This window comes from Lynx rufus, unplaced genomic scaffold, assembly GCF_022079265.1.
Source record: "Lynx rufus isolate CCGP_SWC_20201006 ecotype Redwood Valley unplaced genomic scaffold, mLynRuf1.p SCAF_19, whole genome shotgun sequence".
Classification (NCBI taxonomy): domain Eukaryota; kingdom Metazoa; phylum Chordata; class Mammalia; order Carnivora; family Felidae; genus Lynx; species Lynx rufus.
This window is the reverse complement of record NW_025814833.1, coordinates 3,586,912-3,600,636: the sequence shown is the minus strand read 5'-3', so window position 1 is coordinate 3,600,636 and position 13,725 is coordinate 3,586,912. Positions and strand designations below refer to the sequence as shown.

At 39.0% G+C, this 13,725-nt stretch overlaps 1 protein-coding gene across 1 annotated transcript in view; it reads left to right on the top strand.

Moving 5' to 3' along the window:
• Positions 1-13,725, top strand: part of MORC4 (MORC family CW-type zinc finger 4) — a 51,024-nt gene that overhangs the window by 12,822 nt on the left and 24,477 nt on the right. The window contains exons 7-10 of the mRNA XM_047082153.1: positions 2,320-2,452; positions 2,762-2,890; positions 4,987-5,106; positions 6,507-6,607. Of these exons, the coding sequence (XP_046938109.1) occupies positions 2,320-2,452; positions 2,762-2,890; positions 4,987-5,106; positions 6,507-6,607 (483 nt within the window). The remainder of the gene's footprint in view (positions 1-2,319; positions 2,453-2,761; positions 2,891-4,986; positions 5,107-6,506; positions 6,608-13,725) is intronic.

Sequence of the window (13,725 nt, the reverse complement as noted above, 5' to 3'; positions counted from 1 at the left end):
AATGTGGAGCTTGGTAAAGTGAAGACCTGCATATCCTGAGGCTATTGCCACAAATAATCAAGACAGTTCAGCATTATTCCAAATCTGGAGGATCCACTATAATTATTTTATATTCATGGGCATTGTTTTGAGATAGGATAATGATAGTCACTTTACATATTTGACAATTGAAATTAAGTATGAGAAAGAAAAGTTAGAAAAGCACAACATAATCTTTAAAAATGATGACCTCTTATTTGTGCTTTCAGAGTAGCTGGATTAGAAGTATGAAAATCTTTGAAGCAGGTAAATTGGACCTGTAATGTCAATTTAGCTTTAGGTCATGTGTTCAGAGCTAATAAAACCATCTAGAAATGCTCTAGGATACGTCACCATCTGTTTAATCTGGTCATGTCAAGTAATACATTTAAGTGTCCACAAAAATCTAGAAGCCTTTTACATAAAATGGATATGATACTGGTATCTAATAGAACAGGCTATCAGATGTATTCATTCTTATTTTTCTCCTTAGGTCAAGTCTTTTGCCTCATTTCTTAGCTGGGTAAAACTATATAAAAACTATCATGGTTTATATAGACTGCTTTCAATTAAAAAGAAAAAAGATTGGTAATTTAGATCTTCTGCATCCTACTGGAAAAACTTTTAGTGATATTTATATAATAAAGGATCATTTTCCTGAGGTGTTTTAATGATTTAAACATATTAAGGAGACTTGTTTCTTTGTACATTGTTTCTCAGTTATATGGTATTAGGTGTTATGTGAATAAAAGATTCTATGGTCAAGTAACTGTGGGGAAAACTGGCTTACACAAAGTTTACCATGTTGCTTTATTGATCGACTTCTCAGAGGCTTTAATATGCTAATGTTATTTCAGTCTGCATTGAAAATGTTTAAGAGAGCAATATAGTATGTGGTATTTCCCAATTAAAAAAAAAAGTTTCTCCAGACCTCTTCCTTTTTTTTTTTTTTTTAAGTTTTCTAATGTTTATTTTGGAGAGAGAGACAGGGGGTGAGTGGGGGAGAGGTAGAGAAAGAGGGAGAGACAGAATCTGAAGCAGGCTCCAGGCTCTGAGCCATCCAGCACAGAGCCCGACGTGGGGCATGAACTCACAAACTATGAGATCATGACCTGAGCCGAAGTGGGACACTTAACCGACTGAGCCACCCAGGCGCCCCCAGACCTCTTTTCCATGAATGGTGAGAGGCAGGGAGGACAGGGAACTTCCTCAGAGTATGTGTTATAGTGGGGTGAGGTAGAAAGGATCAGGAATATCCTTGGAAAATCCAGAATATACTATTACAGTGAGGTGGGCTTTAGTACATACCATAATGGCTCTGATACAGCCCTGAAGAAGGAGCTACAGTTTCATCACATCGGCTCTGAGCTTGTGGAGCCTGAAGTATGAGGGGGAGGTATCACTAGAGCCTGAGGTGGCTCTGAGAACCAGGAATTGTTCCTCAATTTTATTCAGTCATATAACCCTTACTACTTTATTTCTTATTTAAGAGTATTTGGGGGAACGACTGTTCCACTGAACAAACTTTGGGAACTATTGTTCTGATAAAGATGTTTTCTCTATAACCCATCATATGTTTTTAGTTTTTTCCAGGAACAAAGATGGGTCTTGCCTTTTTACCCTGGCAGTTATTAGTGGTACAGTCCAGGGTCTTGGAATGGATCAAAGTTAAGTAGCCCAAAAAGGATTATGAGAAGAAGAAAGATCTTTATGAAAGGAATATGAATACTGTTATATTTAAGTGATAATTCCATAAATGATATTCTAGAGGACTAGCAGATACATGCTGTTGCTATAGCAACCTTTTTCCCCCTCTAAGAAATAGGATTAGATCTGGGAAATCTTGGTATTTCATTATTCCTTATACTATTGCTGAAATTAGAAGAAGCGGGTTTTGATTCATTCATCTATTAACACAGTTGGGGAAGATGCCGTTGAATGACCTACCCAGCAATACCCAGAAAGTTGTGATCTATTTTAAGATCCCACTGTGAGGGTAGCTGACATCCAGTTGATTTATCAGATCACAGACCTTCCCACCTTCCCTTTTTTTTTTCTTTTCTTCTGTACTTGGCATCACCACTTCTATGAAATATAGTGAATTTGTTTAAACTGGGAATACGTCTCAAAATTGTGTGATCTTCAAACCAAGTAATTTGTAGTTACTTTGCACTGGTAGCCAGGGAAAGAAATAGGTATCTGAGTTTTGGCTCATATTGTTTCTTTTCTCTTGGGTTCCTAGTGCATTTTTGTCCTTTGGAGCCAGTATTTGTTAGATTGGTACTTGTCTCTTTTACCCAGAAATAAAGATGGAAAGTCTGAGTTGGACTTTGATACAGATCAGTATGATATCCTGGTATCAGACTTTGGCACAGACGAAAAAGAGACTGGTGGTGTTACCTGTGAGCTGCCAGAAACAGAGTATTCTTTACGGGTGAGTGAGGGTGGTTTTTCTTCAACAATGAGAGGTAAGATTTCTTGCAACATGAAAACATTATAGAACAAGGCCTCACTTTAGTTAAGATGACTATCTCTTAGCCCTGTGCTAGGATTCCTTTATCCCTGTCTCCACTGAATTTAGCTAATAGAGTCAATAGCACTTTAGTGTGGTGGTTGACATAAACAAGGTATAGAAACTAAGCCAACTCTTTACCCAGAATAGACCTCAGTCACTAGCAGTGTTTTATGAGGGTGTCAGTAGAATTGGCAATGTCATAATAATTTTCCCTTCACTGTTCCATAGGCATTTTGTGGTATTCTGTATATGAAGCCACGAATGAAAATTTTTCTGCGTCAAAAGAAGGTGACTACCCAGATGATTGCCAAGAGCCTTGCCAATGTAGGATATGATTTGTATAAACCTACCTTCACAGTATCCTTACAGCTGCATGAAGTTGACCTCTTCATTTCAGGATTAGATTCCCAAGTTGGCGTAGAAGAACAAAAGCCTTTCCTTTTCTAATTAAAAAAATGTGTGTTATAATACTAATCCTTTTATGGTATATTCTTTAAGAAGGTGATCTTTTTTATTTTTAGAAGGTATTTCTTAAATGCCAATCTATGTACCAGTTTTATCAGAGACCACCTGGGAATTATTAAAATCATATAGCATCCTGAGATTTTGGAGATTCTGGAAATCTCTTTTTTCATAAGAAATACTTATTTAATTTTTTTCATATTTATTTTTGAGAGAGAGGGGGAGAGGCAGAGTGGGAGTGGGAGAGGGGCAGAGAGAAAAAGGGAGACACAGAATTGGAAGCAGGCTCCAGGCTCTGAGATGACAGAACGCAGTCTTGCATGGGGCTCCAACTCATGAACTGTGAGATCATGACCTGAGCCAAAACCAAGTCGGACACTTAACCAACTGAGCCACCCAGGCACCCCTAGAGATCATTTTTTGAATTGGTAACAAAAGTAAATTTTAAGTTAACTCATTTTGACATGAAGATTTCTCAGTGTTTGTTTTTAGGAAAATTTCAGTTTCTCTGTCTCCCCTTTGTCTTTCTCACTCTCTTATCTTCGTTTTTTAAATCGAATAGAATTGCTAAAAACACATCATTGTTCATTTTTTATGTGTCCTATTTAGTCCACTTTATTTCATCTATCCAAGCTTGTTCACTTCTTCCCATGAAATATGTTACAACAGGACTATTCGTTGCCCTTTACCTTTTTTTTTTTTTCTTTTTAATTTTTTTTTCAACGTTTATTTATTTTTGGGACAGAGAGAGACAGAGCATGAACGGGGGAGGGGCAGAGAGAGAGGGAGACACAGAATCGGAAACAGGCTCCAGGCTCTGAGCCATCAGCCCAGAGCCCGACGCGGGGCTCGAACTCACGGACCGCGAGATCGTGACCTGGCTGAAGTCGGACGCTTAACCGACTGCGCCACCCAGGCGCCCCTGCCCTTTACCTTTAAAAGTGATTTTGTTCTTCATGCTTTTGCTTTCATTGTGTTTTGTGTGATTAGCAGGACTTACTTTATTGCTTATACAGTTGACTCTTAAACAGTGTGAGGGTTAGGGACACTTACCCCCTTCACAGTTGAAAGTCTGAGTATAACTTTTGACTCCCCCAAAACCTAATCACCAGTAGCCTTCTGTTGATGGGAGGCCTTACCGATAACATACACAGTTTACATATTTTGTATGATACTATATATTGCATTCTTACAGTAGTACCTAACTTTTTCTTTTTTGTGTCTTGGTACTTCTGAGCTACACAGCTCATTTTTGTCTGAGTTTTTAAAAATCATCACAAACCTCCAAAAATATTTCCAATATATTTATTGAAAAAAATCCATGCGTAAGTGGACCGGTGCAGTTTCAAACATGTGTTGTTCAAGCATCAGCTATGATTGTGTGGATTTGTGTTGTACTAGCTACAACTCTTATCTTACCTAGCAGCCAACTGAGCAACTAGCAAGGGTTAAGACATGTTTTGTGATTATTTATGAATTTTTAAACCACTGATGGTATTTTGGTGTATTTTCTTACACTCTTTTGTATGCATATATTTATATATACGTATTTTTAGATAATGCTTATTATTATATTCTAACATTTCCTAATGTTACCAAATATTTTTCAAGGACATAATTTTCAGAGGTGCATAATAGACCATGTGACTATACCAACATTTATTTAGTTATTTCCTTAGTGTCAAACATTTAAATTATTTATGTTTTTCTGTCATAACTAGTTGATAAATCTCATAACCTTTATGGGCTTTCCTGTCTCTCTAGGATAAATTTCTGGAAAGAGAATGACTTGGTCAAAGATTAAGAGTATTTTTAAAGCTGTTGGTACAGATTTTTTTTTAAATGTCCTCTGGAAAGTTATACCAATTTACATCCAATGGTATTTGATTTTGTTTGTTTGTTTGTTTGGTTTTTTTTTTTGCTGTAACACAGTGCAAAAAGTTGTCTGCCAAATCCCCTGGTGTTTGTCTCCTTAATGATTTTCCTCTCAGAATAAGCAGGTGAAAATAACTTTTGGGTTCTCTTGCAAGAGTGATAACCAGTTTGGAGTAATGATGTATCATAACAACCGCCTCATAAAGTCTTTTGAGAAGGTGGGATGCCAGGTGAAGGTAAGTGGTTAATGTTTCTTTGTCATAGAAGTCTAAAACAAGGAGAACAAGGATTTAAAATTTGCAAAGGGCGTAGACTCACTGTAGGCTTTTACTCCCACCTTACAATGGCTGTTAAATCTGATCCCGGAACTCTGTTACCGGTGAGCTGGTGAGCCGTCTTGTGTTAAAAAGCCCCTTCTACTTCTCATTCTTCACAGATGTTAATCAATCCAGGAACTTTACCGAATGCATTTTCTAGGTAGCTGTTGAGAAGAGAGAGAATTAGAACACCAGTGACTTTGGCATGTGTATCAGCTTATTAATGCTTTAAGGTAGCTCTGTCTTTTTTCTTGGGGAGACAACAAGGCCTAGTAGAAGGTGCATAAAATTTAGTGTTTGAGGACCAGGATTTGAGTTGTGGCTTTTCCACTTAAAAGTTGTATAGCTGTAAAAGCTTCACTAAGTTGTTTAATTTCTCTGAGGCTCATTTTCCTTCCCTGTAAAATAGAAACAACAATAAATAATTTTACCTGCTCTGCCTGCTCCACAGCTTAAAGGCTTGAGAGACATAAATGGGATAAAGCATGTGAATATACTTTATGAACTGAACTATACAAATATTACCATTGTCTTTAATGTTTTAATGGCAATTTAAAGTAGTAATATCCATAAGTATCCCATTTGTTTCTATTGTACAGATAGGATTATTAAACCACAAAGAATGAGAAGCCACTTTGTATTCTGCAGTAGGACAAAGTTCTGTAAGATCCAGGGTAGCTAGTTTATAGCTAAGCTGCTTTTTATTATTATATCATCTTTATATGTACAACTCATATTTATATGCCAGTCTAATTACACCTTGACTTTTTAAATCCAAAAATCTCTTGTATCAGCTTGTAGTTAATAATCATTGCAAGTCTGACTCCCTTTAGTAATTGTTTGGTAGCCTACCTAATGTATAAATTATTTATATGACTAGAGTGTGGTATTTACATAGCCTCCTTAAAATCATTTTTTCAGATGAAGTTTCATTTCCATTCTCTAGAGCAATAGTATATAGCCTTGATTTTTGTAGCATTGTCATTCTTTGTTCAAAGGAAATCCTATGGCAATCCCATAATATAAAACAGATGGAAATGGAAGTAATGTGGGTGAAGCAGAGATGGCCATTAATCCCTGGAAAATTCCAGAGAATCTATGGATCATGTGAAAATCTCTGCCTTAGAATTTATCAGAGGTTCCAATTCGATTTAATTTTTTGCAGTCTATTGAAGTGCATTTTGAGTATTTCTCTAGATGATGTACTTTCCTTGCCTTTGAATGTTATGTACTCTTTCTATTGCTGTTTAAAATCAAAAGGAAATGCCTCATACAGTCAACAATAATGTAAATGTTGAAATTAATATTTTTCTTCTAAGCCAACTCATGGAGAAGGTGTGGGAGTGATTGGAGTCATTGAGTGCAATTTCTTAAAACCTTCCTACAACAAACAAGACTTTGAGTACACCAAGGAGTACCGGTGAGTGACTCCCGACTTGAGGTGTTTCTGATAGTTTATTCAGGTATGATTCTATTCTCTAAAACCTCTAAAATCATCTCTGAAAACCAGGCAGATAAGTTAACTTGAGAATTCTTTCCAGTCACTTTCCCAAGATTAGAGATAAAATATTTGTTTGTTTGTTTGTTTATTTTGAGAGAGAGAGTGAGAGAGAGTGTGCAGGGGAGGGGCAGAGAGAGAATACCAAGCAGGCTCCACCCTGTCAGTGCAGAGCCCCATGCAGGGCTCCATCTCATGACCGTGAGATCGTGACCTGAGCCGAAATCAAGAGTTGGATGCCTAAGCAACTGGGCCACCCAGGTGCCCCCAAAAGATTTTCTTGAAGCCAATGAACAGATTGAGAGGAAAACAGCAGGAAGGACATGTGTGTTTTCATGGAAGCATCTAGATTTCATAGGTAAGACTAAAAATGAATCGAAAAGGAATTTGACATTGAGGCTGAAGCAGCAAGTGTATTTTTAGGAGACAAAAAAGGAGTTGATAAAGCCAGGATTTAATAGTTTATTGTAAAACTTTTGAGGAGGGATGGATCGTTCTTTCCTTCACCAAGTATGAGATATTTCCTAGGTGCCAGATACTAGAACATAGGAATGAAAGGTAAGAATCCTTGATGCCTATGAACAAATGGGATGAGATATGTGCAGATAAGAAACATAAATACCTATAAAATAATTGCTTCAGTGGGAGATGCATGCAAAATGGGAAGAGCCTTTAAATATGCCTAAAGGAGTCAAGCAAGGCTTCACAAAGCAGATTATACCTGAGCTTAAACCTGAAGGAGAAATTGGAGTTTGCTAGGTGGACAAATAGGGCAGGGACGTTCTAAGCAGAGGGAAGTATATGCAAAGTCATGAAAGGGCAAGGGGTGTCCTGGGAGTATGGAGGAAGAAGACATCAGGACATTTGGTGCCATTTTCCTTGAAGCCTCAGTAGCAGATTTTAGAGTGGGGGAAAAGTATTTCCCCAAATCTTTTTCCGTTTGTACACAAAAAATGTAATAGAATTAGTTAAGTGTTACACTTTAATTTATCAGCAACCATGGGAATTTTAGGTTTAGTGCTTCAAAAAGAGACAGCTGTTTGGATGGCAGCCCCAATTTAATTTCAGGGAAATTGGTTCTTGATCACTAGGGCTGCTCAGTGGGTATGGTAACTACCTGCCCCCAATTTAAGGAAAATGGCCTTTTATAAATGTGAGATCCTCCTTTTATAATGGAGATCTTTGACTAAGACTTGACTCCTAAGAGTGAAAGCTTAGAAGTGACATCAGTTTGACACTGTCTGTGAGCCAAGTTGTTCTGCTTTTGTTTTTTGTTTATTTGGTTGTTTTTTTGAGTGAAAGGAACAGTGAATTTCTGGTGATGAGCCAGGTAGTTAAGATTTGTGAAATTCAAATATTAGATATTAAAAACTATTTAATGTCTTTCTTATATCATCTTTGTCACTGCCTCCCCATCTCCTTTTTAAATTTTAGAGGTATTAGACCTTGGCTTGTGATCTTTCAGCATGATGTGTTTGAGGTGATTGCAGGGGATTCAAATAGAGAGATTCCACAGACAGTAGGTTTATTTAGTTAAACATCTAGGATTTCTGCCTTAAGTGGCTTCATATCTGCTACACATTTTATTAAAAACAGGAAACTATATGTACTGTCCTACATACAGAGTCTTTTGAGGATAATAAATTTGCACTACTCTTATCCCAGTTCTGGCATCATTTTCCTTTTTTACACCATTTTATATAACATGAAAAGGTGTTTAGTTAAAAAAAAATAGGGGACTTTGAGAAGAGGATTAGAGAAAGCTGTTTGCTATCAGAAACCCATCCTACGAGTATTGTAGATAATCAAAACTGCAAATGCTAAAAGAGATACCAGCCATCATACTGCTGGAATGTCTACAAATAAATCATCTGCAATATCACTCTTAATAGTTGTGGATATCAGATTTCAGCTGCACCTATCAGGGCTCAAACTTACAACATTTTTAGAGTGAGTTTCAGCTGAAGAAATATAATGAACACATACCCACTGAGCACCTCACTGGTGCATGGCACCATGGCTGGGCTTTATGGAATTTTCCAGAGAAATTCAAGACATGGTTGCTGTCTTTGAGGAGCTTACGGTCTGTTTGTAATAATGAATTGTCACAGATGTGAAACAATTTGGAGAGCAATAAAATGTGTGATCAATCAAAACCAAGTGATATGGTATAGGGAAAATGCCCTGATAAGACAGATAGGGCTTGAGATTTGTCTTACAGAATATGGGATTTAGAAACAGTGGGAAGGGAATTCCAGGACGTAATTATAGCATGATATAAAGCAGTGAGAGCTCAGAATGGTGACAATATAGGCCATGGGGATAAGAGATATAACTAGAGTGAAGGGAAATAGAGTCAAACGGATAGAGTAGGGCCATATCCTAGAGCAGGAGTTGACAGACTTATCCTGTGAAGGGCCGGAAAGGAAATGTTTTAGGTTTTGTGGGCCATATGGTCTCTGTCACAACTACTCAGTTCTACTGTAGTATGAAAGTAGCCAGTCAATAAGTAGAGGAACGAGCATGTCTGTGTCTGTGTCCAGTAATTAATATACACACACACACACACACACAAAAGCAGGCAGTGGCCTGAATTTAGCCCCCAGGCTGTAGTTTGCCAATCCCTGTCCTGGAGCCACAGTTCCCAAACTATGTGCCCAGCTGCACATAATGAACTCATGGGGGAGCCACAAGATATTTTAGATTTTTGAGGGAAATACAGTGATGCTTGACTTCTGCCTATAAATAATAGAAATAGTTTTCTACTACTGTTGGAACAAATTACTGCGAACTTAGTGGCTGAAGACAACACTAAATTGTTCTCTTCGAGTTCTGTAGGTTAGAAGCCCAGCACAGATCTCTCACTAGGCTAAAATTAAGGTATTAGTAGGGCCACACTCCTTTCTGGGGGCTCCAGGGAGGATCCACTTCCTTGCCATTTGCAACTTCTACAGGCTGCTGGCATTCCTTGGCCCGTGGCCCTCTTCCTCCATCTTCAGAAGCATCAGTGGTGGGTTGAGTCCTTCTCGCATCACATGCCTCCAGTGACCTTGCTTCTGTCATTGCCGCATCAACTCCGATTCTGCCTCTTCTGCCCTCACTCTTCTACTTTAAAGGACCCTTGTGATTACAATTGGATAATTCAGGATAATCTCCCTCTCTTAAGGTCAGCTGGTAAGTAACCTTAATTCCACCTGCAACCTTAATTCCCCCTTGCCATGGAATCCTGATATAGTCACAGGTTTCAGGGATCAGTCATCAGGACATGACCTCTTTGGAGAGGACCGAGGACCATTATTCCGCCTACCACAGCCTGCCTCCTGGCCTTCGGAGATCCACTTACATCTCACATGCAAAATACATTTATCCCATCCCAACATCCCCCAAACTCTCAACTATTACAACAACTTTAAATCTAAACTCTCATCTAACCATCAGCAGCTCAGAATCCCCAAATCTCATCATCTGAATCAGGTGTGGGTCTGATGCATCCTGGCATAAAATTCCACTCCATCTGCAGTTGTGTCCCTTTTTTTGTATTTTGCTCTCAAGATATAATGGCAAGACAAGCATAGGATACCAGTTATAGATATTCCACTTCAGACGGAAAAGAAAATTGAAGGAAAATGGAGTCACAGGTCTCAAGCAATTTCAAAATCCAGTCCAACGAATTCCATTAAATTTCAAGACCTGGGAAGAATCTTCTGGGGCTTGTGGCTTCCTCCTATAAACTGAAGGCCCTGCCCTGTGGGCTCATGGCTGCACCCTCAGAGTCATCTTACCTTTCTCAGGAAAGGTAGCATGTATTTGCATCTGAGTTGTATCAGCCTGTTTCCTGGCCTTAGAGTTTTGGAGGTCCACCAGCCTTCTTTCAATTTCATACTCTCTCCATCCCTTCAGTCCAGTCTGGCAGTTTTTGTGCTAGCACCCCATTCTCAAGAACCTTGTGGGTCTCCACATGTATGTCATGGATATTCATTCGGTCAGACAAGAAGCTCTTGACAGGTCTTTCCTAGATAATCCTATTTCTATTCTTGGCTTCTGCTGAGATGGCTGTGGTGATCTGAGTCACATGTTTAATCTTTTGAAAGAGCTTTTTGTGTGACCGAATGCTCTGACCTTTTGATCTGAGATGTTAGCAAAAGGTTTTGTAGCTACAGCCTTGACTTTTTCTCCAGAGCATGCATGCTTTCCTGACAGTGAATGTCTTCATTTTAGCATCTTTTGCAATCTGCATAGGCTGAGGATGTCCAAAATCATTTAAGCCCTGGTTCCTTTTTGACAAATAGTTCTTTCCTGATCTGTGTGTTTCCTCCCACATTTTATGTCAGCAGCAGGAAGACACCCAGCCACGCTTTCACCACTTTACTTGGAAATCTCCTCAGCTGAATGTTTAGTTACATCATTTACAAGTTCTGCTTTTCCACAGAACTGTAGGACCCAATTCTGCTAAGCTTGCTGCCATTGTGTAACAAGGACCACCTTCCCTCACATTTTCCATCAGCATGTTCTTCATTTCCTTCTGAGCCTTCACCAGCAGCACCATTAACATCCCTAATTCTCCTAGCCATCTGTTCACAGTGATTCAGATAGTCTCTGAGGACATTTGTGTTTTCTCTATCACGCTCCTCACTTCCATCTGAGCCCTCACCACAGAGCTGTTTAGTATCTGTATTTCTACCCACAGTCTGTTCAATCTAGAACCTAGATTACAATCTCGGCAGTTTGTGTCATTCTCCTTAAATTCGTTCAGCCTCTGCCCACTGCTCAACTCTAAAGCTGCTTCCACATTTATGGGTATTTGTCACAGCAGTACCCCATTTCCAGGTACCAAAATCTGTTGCATTCCTTTTGAGTGCACCATATCTTTGTGAATCTGGGTTTTTGGTGGTTGCTGTGATAAAAAGTAATACATGAAAGTCAGTGTTGAATAAGAAGTGAGGGAAACTGTGTCCACTTTCATTCCAAAGTTCGAGTAGGGGTTCAGTACCCAACAGGCATGCACACACTTCCCATTAGTAAGTAATTGTGACTATTTTAAGAATGAAATAATTTATTTTCAATTCATATGCATTGATTTCTCACATAAATGCTACATTTTAGAACATAAATACCAACTAAATTGTTTGGACCTAACTGTTTAATAACTAGAACTGGTATATACCACTTTTGACCCAAAGGTGCCATGAAAAACTTGGGACTTCAGGGTGCCATGAACCAAGAAAGTTTGAGAACTTCTGTCTTAGAGGGATGTTGGATAGAGTAGTTGACGCCTCAGATGGTGACACTTCATTGTGTATTCTTGAATAGGGGAGTGACTTGAAACAATTCTAAAGAATATAGTTTGTTATAACTGTGTACTGCTTTGTGGTTTATAAGATCCTTTACATGAATCAGGTCAGCTGACAAATCTGGAAACAGGGTACAGGAAGTATTAAAGGCTCTTTATTGGAGGGACACCTGGCAGTTGAGTGATACCTGGCGGTTGAGTGTCTGACTCTTAAATTTTTTTTTTTCAACGTTTATTTATTTTTGGGACAGAGAGAGACACAGCATGAACGGGGGAGGGGCAGAGAGAGAGGGAGACACAGAATCAGAAACAGGCTCCGGGCTCCGAGCCATCAGCCCAGAGCCTGACGCGGGGCTCGAACTCACGGACCGCGAGATCGTGACCTGGCTGAAGTCGGACGCTTAACCGACTGCGCCACCCAGGCGCCCCAATGTGTCTGACTCTTGATTTCGGTTCAAGTCATGATCTCACAGTTCGTGAGATTGAGCCCCGTGTCAGGCTCTGCGCTGACAACAAGGAGTCTGCTTGCGATTCTCTCTCCCTCTCTGTCTACCCCTCTCCTGCTCACACATGCCTATGTGCACACATGCATGTGCTCTCTTTCAAAATAAATAAACTTTAAAGGCTATTGGAGTAACCTAGGTGTGAGGTGAACATCTGAAATAAGAATAGCTGTGAAAAAGGAAGGGTACAACAGACACTGTGAAGAAAAGTTCAAAAGATTTTGGTGACAGATAAGGCATATAAAGGAGAGGGAAGAATCAAAGATCACTGCAAAGTCTGAAATGTAGTACACTGGGATATTGGCAGGGTCATTGATAGAATTAATGACGTTGGGAAAAGGAATAGTTTCATGGAGTGATGATGGTAGAAAGTAGCCTATAGGGGGTTAAGACAAGAGAATGAAGAGGAGATAGTGTCTAGTTACATACACCAGGATTGGGGAAATGGAAGGAGATTAATAGAACAGTGAAGTCAAGCCAGGGTTTTTTGAGAAGAACTGGAATTTGAGAATCCATAATAACAGTATCTTGGTTAAGGTGGTGGTTACATGACTGTATACCTTTGTTAAAACTGATAGAACAACACACTTAAAAAGATGCATTTCACTCTGTGTAAATTTTACCTGAATACATGAGAACAGAGCTTTAGTTTTCTTTTTAGTGAAGATACAATGCACATACCATTAATGTCACTGTTTTTAAGTGTACACTACAGAGGGTTTTAGTATATTCACAAATCGTTCAACCATCACCTTTACCTAACTCCAAAACTTTTCCACCACCCCAAAAAGCAACCACTTGTCCACTAGCAGCCACTCCACACTTCCCCTTCTCCAACCCCTGGGAACCACACAATCTACTTCCCTTTTTTCCCAATTTTCTTTTTATTGTGGTAAAATAAAATTTACCATCCTAGCCATTTTTAAGTGTATAGTTAAGTGGCATTAAATATATTCATACTGTTATGCAACCATCGCCACCATTCATCCCCAGAACTCTTTTCATCTTGAAGAACTGAAATTCTATACCTATTAAACCATAATTCCCCATTCCCACTTCCCCAGCCCTTGGCAGCCACCATTCTACTTTCTGTCTCTACGATTTTGACTACTTGAAGTACCTCATGTAAGTGAAATCGTATAGTAATTTGTCTTTTTGTGACTGGCTTATTTTCACTTAGCATAATGTCTTTGGGCTTCATCCATGTTGTAGCCTGTGTCAAAATTTCCTTCCTTCTTTAAGGCAGA